Source organism: Engraulis encrasicolus, chromosome 4 (genome assembly GCF_034702125.1).
Source record: "Engraulis encrasicolus isolate BLACKSEA-1 chromosome 4, IST_EnEncr_1.0, whole genome shotgun sequence".
Taxonomy (NCBI): domain Eukaryota; kingdom Metazoa; phylum Chordata; class Actinopteri; order Clupeiformes; family Engraulidae; genus Engraulis; species Engraulis encrasicolus.
In genome coordinates this window covers 3880449-3891915 of record NC_085860.1, presented here as the reverse complement: position 1 = coordinate 3891915, position 11467 = coordinate 3880449, and the positions used below count along the sequence as shown (strand labels likewise).

Genomic DNA, 11467 nt, shown 5'->3' with positions numbered 1-11467 from the left:
TAGATCAGGGGTGTCAAACTCAAATGGACCGAGGGACAAAATCAAAATCTGGAGCGAATTCGCGGGCCAAACTCAATTTTTTTAATTTTTTTTTTACAAAAATGGACTAAAACTGCTTATGTTTAAATTAATGTCTTAACAGATTCCCATCATAGTTCAAATGTGCCTGCACATTCTGTTGCATTTGAGTGTGAGATGTTTCAATGGCCTGGGCCCACTCATACAAATTATTTTCATGTTTAAATCTTAATACAGTTATGGTGTATGTGGGCCAACTGTAAGACACATTTGAAATGATCTGGCGGGCCAAATAAAATGGCTCCGCGGGCCAAATTTGGCCCCCGGGCCTGAGTTTGACATCCCTGCTCTAGATGATGTTAAACACCGCATGTTTTGATTGTGTGGCTGTGGTTTCATTGACATGGTTGCCTCAGGCATCATCTCTCCAATAACCAGTCCAGTCCATATGTTAGCAAAGTTAAATTCAATCGTTTTGAACTTCAGCAGAGTCTACATCTCCAGGAAGGTATTGTATGCTGAGACAATCATGTCAGTGACCATGTCCCCCCATGGGCAGGGAACAATACCAGGAAAACACAGCCTAATCTTTTCCATTGCTCCAGGTCTTCAAAAATTACTTATAACATGACCGGAAGACAGAGATTTGACATTTCTCTCTTACAAAACTGATTGCTGCGGAGACAGCAAACACTGGTGTACAAAAAACGACACAGACACACAGAATCCACTTAAATCAGGTGATTTTTTTTCTGAAAAATATCAAGCTCAAATGGGGAGGGAGGTCAAACTCCTCCGACATACCACCACAATAAGACAATTATTCATAAATAAAGCTATTATACAAAATATATTTCTTAACACTATAACGTCAGTATTGGTTAGGTCAGCTTCAGCAGAATGGGCACATCCTCAATGTGAAGACAGCGACTGTGCTTTTTTTTCTTTATCTCATCACTGGCATGCAGAACAAAAACTCACTCCAAATTTCACTTGGAACCGTTGAACATGTAGTAGTAATCGTAGTACACTACTGCAGGAGGCAAATAGTGCAAGAGGGGGCAGGCGGCTTCAGAACTGCTGTCCCCTGCCACACAAGAGCAGATGAAGGAGAAATCCGGTGCCAAATGAACTTTGGGTATGTATAAAAACATGTTACCAATGTTTGCTGAGGAGCAACACTATGATAGCTTATTTTATTCGAAATGATTCATAATTTCATCGGATTTATGCAAAAAGGGCTCATTGAAAAAGTTCATTTTACACCGGATTTGTCCTTTCCTAAGCGAAAAAAAAGATAATTGTTTATTAATCTTTACAAAAAATATAGAAATAAAAAGGAGAGCAAAAAGGAGACGTTACTGCATAAGGAGAGGTGGCAAGAGGGGGCACTTCAACCCAGCCGATCTCTCCAACCAAAAGTTTTTGGTGTTTTTTTTGACACGTTGAGATGATACACCTGTCTTTTGAGGCTTTAAACTGACAGGTGACGAGGTGACAGAAAACCGCTAAAAAGCGTCAACACGGGGCTTTAGGATTAATCAATTATATGGTAATTAACCAACTAAACATAAAGCCACAAAAAATACAGGTTCAGTCGGAGCACGGCATATAATAGGCATGTCATATAACTATATAGGAGGCTGTACACACTGTACACAATCAGAAATATTACACAAGAAGAAACAAACAAAAAACAACCAAATCAAACCAGAAAAGATATAAAAGGATAAACGGTTGGTTTCTGGGTTAGAAGACAGTAGTTGGTTTAGCAGCATGGTTCTTTTTTTCACATAAATAATAAAAAGCCCAACACATTTTTTTTGTAACATTCGTTTTTTTTTTCCTCCAACAGACCACCTTGTGTGGCTACTGCAGCTGCCCTGGGTGTTGGTCTTGTGCACGGGAGCCATTTTGGATTCGTGGGGGGTGGAGTGGGCGGTTGACAGGGAAGGAGAGAGGGAGGCAGGGAGAGGAGGGAGGGAGGGAGGGAGGGAAGAAAAGGGCAGGCTCTTCCTTCTCATCCTCCTCACGTCACGCCACGCCACAGCCAGCCACCCCTGGGGCTTACACAACTCATGAGGTTAGTCAACAGCACTGCACAGGCACACATCCTCCTCCAGCCAGCCAGACAGCAGCCCGATGACGGGAAAGAGCAGGGGGGCTTCAGAACAGCATACTTTGTCTTCTGTTCTTGCCATTTCCTGCAGGCAACAAAAGGGACAGACACACAGGCAGAGAGAGAGAGAGAGAGAGAGAGAAACAGACAGATAGACAGACAGAGAGTCACTTAGGAGAAATACATTCTGAAATATCACATACTACAGTACTGGAGCAGATTCTACAATAGTGAGTGAGTACATTCTAGAGTTTTGGAGATGCCCGTGAGCCATCTGTCAGATGAGATGAGATGATGGTTACCTGTCTCAGGGAAGGCAGAGTTGCGGTAGCCTGGATCCCTCTGGAGCTGGACCTCCTTTAGTGTGAATATCGATAAGCCTGCAAGAGAGGAGAGGAGATGAATCACAAAACATCACACTACAACAGTACAACATGTTTTCCAGGGAAGACAAGAGTTTTCATGGAGAGGAGAGGGGCGGAGAGAGAAGGACACATAGCAGCACAGCTGATGAAGATGATGAACTCACTCTCTGGCAGTGTGTGCACACGTGTTCCCAGGCTCCTGAAGTAGGCCTGTCTCATAGCTTCCTCTGCTGAGCTCCTCTTCTTAGACTCATACTGATGGAGAGAGAGAGAGAGAGAGAGAGAGAGAGAGAGAGAGAGAGAGAGAGAGAGAGAGAGAGAGAGAGAGAGAGAGAAAGAGAGGGAGAGAGAGAGAGAGAGAGAGAGAGAGAGATAACAGGGTCAATAATACAGCAGTTACTGACATGCCTCATTGAAATGAATGGGAGAGATGAGAGCTACAGATGAACAAAGGCTTATTCATCCATCCCCATGCTAGATATTATCAGGGAGCCATCTTGTGGTATTCTGTTATGAGATGTGGAAGTTGTGTTGAACATGTCAAATCTATTGTGATTTTTACAGTGACAACGAAAAAACTCACTTTCAAGAAAGACAACAGCAGGTCAATCCCATCCAAGTCCAGCCTAGACAGGAGAGAAAGAGAACACTCTTACTAGAGACTACAGGAAAAAACATATATAGTTTGTTGCTTTAGGGTGAAAATGCATCTGTGTTTTGTGTACGAGCAGAGAGCACAGTAAGTGCAGTTATAGTGGTGTTATTTTAACCTCCCGCAAAACAGAGCTGCCGAAAAACGGGAAACAAATTCAGGAATCTAACAGGATATCCTGCTAGGAAACAAGCACACACAAACACACGCACGCACACACAGTGGCGGAAATGACTGTACCACTGTCACTGAGGCCATGGGAGGGCTCTGCCCCGTCGCTCATGCCGTTAGTTGACTTCTGACCTTCATCTACACGCACAACTCTCTTTTCTGGACTCGACTTCTCTGCAGTGCCCTATGCTTACTCTTAGCTTCTCAGTTGCATGACGTTTATTTGGAATTAGAGGTCATTTAGGGTAAAAACATTCGCTAATGTAATGGTGTATCTGAAAGAAAATACTGTTTGGGGACTCAGACTAAGAGTAAAAAGTTTCTACCCTGCAATTTATTCCATTGTGCTAAATGGGTAATATGGCGTGCATTTACAACTTAATGGGTAAAGAGCTACGGTGTCCCAGCACTAGATGATTGTAAAATTGGATTTTTATAACTGTAAGAAAAAGCTGGTGAGAAAATGCATTTACAGTGCCATCCTCCATCCAGATGCAGCCCTTTATGAATGTGAATGCGTGTGTGTGTGTGTGTGTGTGTGTGTGTGTGTGTGTGTGTGTGTGTGTGTGTGTGTGTGTGTGTGTGTGTGTGTGTGTGTGTGTGTGTGTGTGTTCCTGTAGAGTTTGTGTGTGTCTACATATTTTGTTTTAACAGTTTTAACTGGAGTTTGACATGGTGCCTACCGAGGTGCATGGTTGATGAACGGCTGAGGCCTGTATTTGGGGAAATTGTGGGACTTGAACTCCTCGATGGCGGAGATCCCTGGCCAGGAGCCCTCAGTGGGGGTACCTGCAGATGACACATCATCACAGGCGTCACAGTGCGTCATAGAGGACTCCCAGTCATCATCCAGGAGATATACATATGTACGTAGTTGTAAGCAAGTAGAGTTCTTGTTGAGGCTTGGATGCTCTAAAAAGTTCCAAAGGTGCTGTCCAGTTTCTGACAACTGACCACTGTTAACAGGCTTAGCACACAGTTACAGGCAATGGGTGTGTTCAATAAATGTGCATCAACAAATTAAAGCATTTGATAAGCCTCAAAATATTACACTCTTGCGCTCTTAGTTAAGTGTACTTAATTATTTATCAGAACATTTCAAACAATGCAAATATGTTTTGGAACAAGGCTAAACAATCCATTCCACATTTTGCATATCTGTTTTTTCACCCATGTCCTAATTCACCAAGAATCACACAGTCAGGCATGTGTCCTACAAAGTCAAGCACTACACTAATACCAGACAGCATACAGGAGGAGGAATGTAAAATATTTGTGTATCATAGTCATAGACAACATGGGCTTTAGAGGTGTCTGTATTGAATAGGGCCAGTCAGTGTGCATTGACACTCCTATAGGGTGGAAAATAGTTCGGAGAAGTGTCCATGCAGTAACCATATGGGCCTGCGGAGGGCAGTACTCACCCAGCAGCCGGAAGATAAGGTGCAGCTCGTCCTCCACAGTGGAGCCGGGGAAGAGGGGTCGGCCCGCAGCCATCTCGTAGAATATACAGCCCACTCCCCTACGGACACAGACAAGGAAGAGATCAGCCGTGACCTTAGTGGTTAGGGAGTTGGTTTGGAGATCAGAAGGTTGGAGGTTCAAATCCCAGCCTAACAAGAGTAGGTAATCGCTGAAGTGCCCCTTGAGCAAGGCATCAAAACCTTATATTGCTCCAGAAAGATAGCCTGTATCTGAATAACTCACGTCGCTTTGAAATACAACATCAAGACAGTAATGTAATGTAAAAGAGGGGATGAGAATAAGGAGGAAGATGGTGATGAGGATGATTATGAGGAAAAAGAAGTTGGTCATTATGATGATGATGATGATGATGATGAGGCAGAGGAGAGAGAGGATGGTGGTGATGAGGATGAGGAGGATGAGGAAGAGGAGGACAAGGAGGAAGTCCATCTTGGATCAAATTTGTGATTTTTATTTTTAGGCTTTTGTTTTTTTTTCTCAGTAACACCAACAACATCTAAGCACCTCATTAGGTACAATGGAATAACTGGTGTAACCGCTATGGGACACATAGGAGGCGAAGCAAGGCGAAGCGAAGAGAGGCGAAATGCAACCGTCATCAGGTCGTCGCGGCGAATCAAATGGAATGGAACAGTTATGTTGTTGATTTGATTGGGCCGTGGCAGTCGAATTCGCACCTCATTTGCATAACATTAAACTTTCTTTAATAATTTCGCTTCGCTTCGCTCCTGTTCGCTTGCTGTCGCTTGCCATCGCTTGCCTTCGCCTCTCTCATAGGAATGAATGGCAAAGTTCGCAAATTCGCGTGTATGTGTCCCTACCGTTACGCTATGCAACATCGTGCTAGTATTGTCCTTCCAGCATAAATGTAATAATTTTACTTTGGCCACCTCTGTAAAAAGACTGATTGAACGCTTATTCAATAGGCACACATCGCATAACAAAACCTCTACAGAGAACCAACCTGTACATTCACCAGTTTTCTATGGAGGACATATGCTCAGGTTGTCACATCTGTACAGTACACTTGGCAACTGAACTGCCAACCTGAGTCATCATGTATGACTCATGTCAACAAAATAATGAGTCATTGAGATGAAGGACCATATACAGACTTCTTTTGACATGCAGAAAGTGCAAAGATGTGACAGAAATGGAAAAACATATGGCTCATTAGTCTGTCTTCATGCGTTTCCCTTCATGTACAGCTTCCAGACATGTTGACACCACAAGTATTAATGGGTGTATACAAACAAATATGTGTCAAATGTATTCGGGACCATTGACTGAGACAGCAGACGGAACCGTGATGTTCGCCCAGGGCCCGGCTTTGATTACGGCCTGAGGTCAACATTAGACGCCTGTTTTGGAGAATGTCAGAGTGAACCATTCTATTTTGGGAACACATTATTTTGCAATTTTGCTCAAAACCCGAGAACCCATCTGGCACACCTGTGGCCAAATCACACGGCTGGCGCTGAGAAAAAAAATAACCCAATATAGTTTGATTGCGCAACAGATAACTCAGTTAGATACAGAGCAGCCTCCCAGCATCCAATAGGATGTTCCTTTTTGTCAACCATCTGAGAGAATGCTCCATTATGTCCGTTTGTTTATGTCTGAGACAGACTGTGTGGAGGAATGCGTGTGAGAGACCACATGAGTGTGTGACTTAGTTTGTGTGTGACAATGAACATGCACTGTGTGTGTGTGTGTGTGTGTGCGTGTGTGTGTGTGTGTGTGTGTGTGTGTGTGTGTGTGTGTGTGTGTGTGTGTGTGTGTGTGTGTGTGTGTGTGTGTGTGTGTGTGTGTGTGTGTGTGTGAGTGAGTGAGTGAGTGAGTGAGTATGCTACGGTCTCCTTCAACTGTACAGTATATGTGTATGTAATTATATCAGCTTGAACCTTTAACACTTTGAAATAAGAAAAGCCTAATGTCTTTTTTTTATTCTTGCAAACAAACTCTCAAATCGCCATTTCACACTGAAGAAGGGTGTAAGCCCGAAACTGATGTGAGGCGATTAAAAAAGAAAAAAGAAGTCTGATGAGTGCTTCTTTATTCACTTACTTTTGAGATTTGAGTTCATTCATTGACGAAGTTAAGCACCCAATGTGAGGTATTAGACAACAAGGTGTTGAGTGTGCTTCCTCATCTTTCTGCAAACAAACTCTGCCAAGCCTGAAATCAGGCCCTGAGCCTGCATACTATCAGCCCTGTGTACACATTTGTGCTTGAATGTGTGTCTGTGGCGATGCGTGTGCAACTAGAGTCACACCTGCGTTTAAAGCAGTGTGTGCAGTCACACCTTTCACCATCCCCATCTCCTCAGCGGATTTTATATATACACACAGATAAATTAGTGCGCTCTCTCACCGTCTCAGTTCTGCCTTGGAAACAACTGAAAATAGCAGCCTACGCTGACTACACTGCCCTACAATATCAGAACGCAGTATCTTGAAAATGGTCGAAAATGGGTTTAGACCGGAAATTGGCTTTAAAATACCTTCTTTTTCTTGTGTTAAAATTTTTTGGCCCAACTTGGTCCCGTTTCGGAAAAAAACGCAAAAAACTGATTATACTGCGCTTTTTGGTTTTAGGAGGTTACGTCGTACTAGCCAAGAACGCAGTATAATGCGAATTATACTGCACTTCTCCATTGACACCGTGGTTTTGGTGTAGACAGTAATACCACAACAGAGCGCAGTATAATGATTTTTCAGCTAAAAAGTAATGAGAATGTTGTTTTTTTTGCTTTTTTCTTGTGTGCATAAATTTTCACCATAAAAAAGTATTATATGGAAGTGTCATCACCACTTTACCTCCAACACAGTCGCGTGGACAGAAAGGAAACTTTAAAGCCTTTTTTCTCAGTTTGGCATTTTGAATTATACTGCGTTCTGAAATTGTAGGGCAGTACACTGCAGTGCAGGTAGACGACTACTGGCTCCATCTCCATCTCATCTCCTCATCTCTCTCGCCTGTTCACTTCAGGGCAAACAAATCATCGCTGACATCTTTGGGCAAACGATTTGTTGAAATTATGAAGAAATAGCTCGAAGAACATTTTGTGATGAACATGGTATTAAAAATGCAGTGAGTAGGGAATGTAATTGCATGAAATTACACAGTGCGTTAAAATCTCTTTTTTGAAGGCACAGTTGAAAAGATTAAATGTTCTGAGCTGCACTAATTTTCAAATTGGCTGGAAGAATAAGAAGAAAGAAAGATGAACACTTCAAAGAGAAGAGTAAAGTGCACTTTCATGCACCATAATAACACACACTGTAAGAAGAAAGTCCAGTTTTTGCCCCTGTGGTACGTCTTTGGTATGCAAATGAATGCATTTGTGTATGCAGATGTATGTCAATGAGTGATATGTTTGATTTGAGCTGTGTATTATCATGAGTATGCTGCCAGACACCTTATTTGGGATTTAAATTAATAAAGAAGGGATGGGAATTTTGGGTAAAAACATCCTATTCAAAAATCGATGCCCATTGCCCACTATTTGAAAATTATTCTCCCTGGCTGTAAACAGTGTGTGTGAGACTTCCTGATGAAATGAAAGACGATCCATTGGTATTTGCTGAGAAAATATAGAAATTTAATGAAACTTTGCACTAATCTTCTTTGTCACCTAACACAGTAAGGTAGGTCTATGCAGAATTTTTGTGTGGGTGCTTTTTTTCCCCCAAACTGCAGCACGTCAATTAATGTGACTAACTAGAGACAGACGCTGTGGGCTATGTATGGGCTATTTGGTCTGTATTGTGGGTAGAACAGTGAAGAGCATGACAGGAAGATCGTGGGAAAGAGACGGGGTAGGACTGGGACATGACCAAGGCTGGACTCGAACCTGGATCCCCATGGGCATGCAAGACAATTCATGGTACGGTGCATGAGCACGATGCCACCACCTAACTCCCCACTGTTGGTCAGTCTTAAGTCACTGTCTAAATTTAGGCACCAACCATCTGAAGGTGGCCTGTCTGGTTGTCTTACCACATGTGCGGTACTGTGTGGCGTACTCGGAGGAGTCCAGAAGCACGTCTTAGTTTTCCCATAATGCGACATGTATTAATCTGACTAACTATCCACCTTATTTATTTGTGCAGCAGAATTTCTGGTCTGCTAGTTCAAGTGAGGCTGCCCACAGCCCTTCGTAAAGATATAGCACTAGCCGCCCTTGGTGGAGAGACAGATACTGGCTTCTTTTTAAGGCAACTCTCTTGCCCCAGTGTCTTCAGCCAGCCAGCCTCACTGTTAGTCAGTCTTAAGTCATTGTCTACATTACTGTGTGTGTGTGTGTGTGTGTGTGTGTGTGTGTGTGTGTGTGTGTGTGTGTGTGTGTGTGTGTGTGTGTGTGTGTGTGTGTGTGTGTGTGTGTGTGTGTGTGTGTGTGTGTTCTTTCTCACGTGAACCCTGGTCAATTGGTGCCTTTAGACCCTCCGGAGCTGGTGTGTGAATGTGTGAATGTGTAGGCTGTGTGTGTGTGTGTGTGTGTGTGTGTGTGTGTGTGTGTGTGTGTGTGTGTGTGTGTGTGTGTGTGTGTTTGTGTATTATTTTGAAAGTGCTTTAAAGTGATACTGTCCCATTTTTGGAAATAAGCTTATTTTACACCTCCCCTTGAGTTAAATAATAGGGTTTTACCGGTCTCCTGTACTTTCAACCGTTCTCTTGGTATGGCCGTGCAAATTTTACCTCCAAGCTAGCAGTTAACATTGAGTCCTATGAGATCAGCTGGCGGCTAACTGGTCTCATAGGACTCAATGTTAACTGCTAGCTTGGAGGTAAAATTTGAACTGCCATACCACGAGAATGGTTGAAAGTACAGGAGAGTTGTAAAACCCTATTATTTAACTCAAGGGGAGGTGTAAAATAAGCTTATTTCCAAAAATGGGACAGTATCACTTTAAGTCAACTTCATAGTTGTGATACTGCGCTATATGTTGTATAATACATGTTGTATTTGTGTTGTGTATTGTATTGTTTATGCAGCCATATTGCCTGTCTGCCTGCCTTACCACATGTCAATCTGTGTGGAGTATTCAGAGGAGCCCAGCAGAACGTCTGGCGGCCGGTACCATAGTGTCACCACCTCGTTGGAGTAGGTCTTTGTGGGGACAGACTTGGCTCGGGCCAAACCTAGTGACAAAAGCAGAAAAAATGATTAAATTACATTACAAGACATAACATCCTCTCTTGTCCTCACGGTCTGCACGGTAAACAAGACAATATAGTAAAAAGCTAACCTTGCGCAACCTGTTTGCCATTACTGGTGTGGTTTCGTGTTGCCTCGCTTTGAGGTGTTGACAACCGACAAAAGAGTCACTTTGGCTCACCAAAATACTCCCATTGTTGGACTGAGAAGGAAGGAAAAAAGCTATCCATGTGCTTCAGCTAAATGTCTTAGGCAGGAATGTCTGATTTGGTTTTGTAAAATGCTCAGCACATGACACCAAACAAACCGACAACAATCCCTAATTCCTACTCTATCCCGGGCCACCTTCAAACACATGATGCTCGAGTTCAAAGAGAGAAATTATGCTTGGAAAACATTGATGGGGGAAAAAGAGATGTGTGCTGGTGTTCAAGAGATGGGGCCTATACTACAAAGCTGGTTCAGGATAAATTAAGGTTAAGTTAAGAGGTAAATCACCTAATAGAAGAGCCCGGAGTCCTCATTTTCGGAGATTTACCTCTCAACTTAACCTTAACTTATCCTGAACCAGCTTTGTAGTATAGGCACCTGGTTCTGAAATGAGGCTTGGAAAATAACAATGGCAGGAAACAAGGCCAGCAGACCTACAGGACGTTGTGGAGAAACCCTCCAAAAATCAAACCAGTTTCTTTTGAAGCAGGGGTGGGGAACCTAATGTCTCGAGGGCCGTTTATGGCACGTGAGGACATCTTACTGTATCTGGCTCCTGACATCATTTTTCATGTTTTGCAGCTTCATATGACATGTTTTATAAAGAAATGTTAGACATTGCATTTGCAATACAATAAAGTTACAGTGTCAGGGGACCTAGTGAAGGTGGGATGTGTTGTAAAGGTGGCGGCCGTCTTCAATATAGGCCTTAAGTGCAGGGGGAAGTCCTGGTTTGTGTTCATAGTACAGCGCTTGGAGGCATTCGAAGTGGCCCCTCGTATGAAAAAGTTTTGCACCCCTATTTTAAACCGACGGACCCATTGACATAGTGCAGCAGAGTCCTCGCTTTTTGTGACCAAAAAAACCCCAACATTTTAAAAACAACTTAATTGTCATTAAATGAATGGTGGAACAATGGCTGTTGTGTTGGTGTGTTGGAATTCTCACTGAAAACACGTCGCAACTGTATGCAAGCGACTAAAACGTACACGCATGACCAACAGCATATTAAACACACACACACACGACTAAAAACACATTTGTCTCTAATGGCAGAACAATGGGATGTATGTCAGCGTTTGGCGCTCTCACCAAAGTCGGCCAGCTTGAGTTCCCCCCGGTCGTTGATGAGCAGGTTCTGGGGTTTGAGGTCCCGGTGGAGAACCTTGCGGCGATGGCAGTAGGCCAGGCCCCGCAGGATCTGGAACAGGAAGATCTACAGCAGCACACACACACACACACACACACACACACACACACACACACACACACACACACACACACAC

The 11467-nt window shown here is 43.2% G+C and overlaps 1 protein-coding gene across 1 annotated transcript in view; it reads right to left on the bottom strand.

Annotated features, from left to right (window-relative positions):
• Window positions 1-744: 744 nt before the first annotated feature.
• Window positions 745-11467, bottom strand: part of LOC134447196 (cyclin-dependent kinase 17-like) — a 49927-nt gene continuing 39204 nt past the window's right edge. Inside the window, exons 10-17 of the mRNA XM_063196552.1 lie at window positions 11274-11397; window positions 9835-9955; window positions 4750-4847; window positions 4009-4114; window positions 3086-3128; window positions 2667-2757; window positions 2440-2517; window positions 745-2222 (exon numbers count right to left, since the gene is read on the bottom strand). Coding sequence (XP_063052622.1) covers window positions 2185-2222; window positions 2440-2517; window positions 2667-2757; window positions 3086-3128; window positions 4009-4114; window positions 4750-4847; window positions 9835-9955; window positions 11274-11397 — 699 coding nt within the window. The 3' untranslated portion in view covers window positions 745-2184. The remainder of the gene's footprint in view (window positions 2223-2439; window positions 2518-2666; window positions 2758-3085; window positions 3129-4008; window positions 4115-4749; window positions 4848-9834; window positions 9956-11273; window positions 11398-11467) is intronic.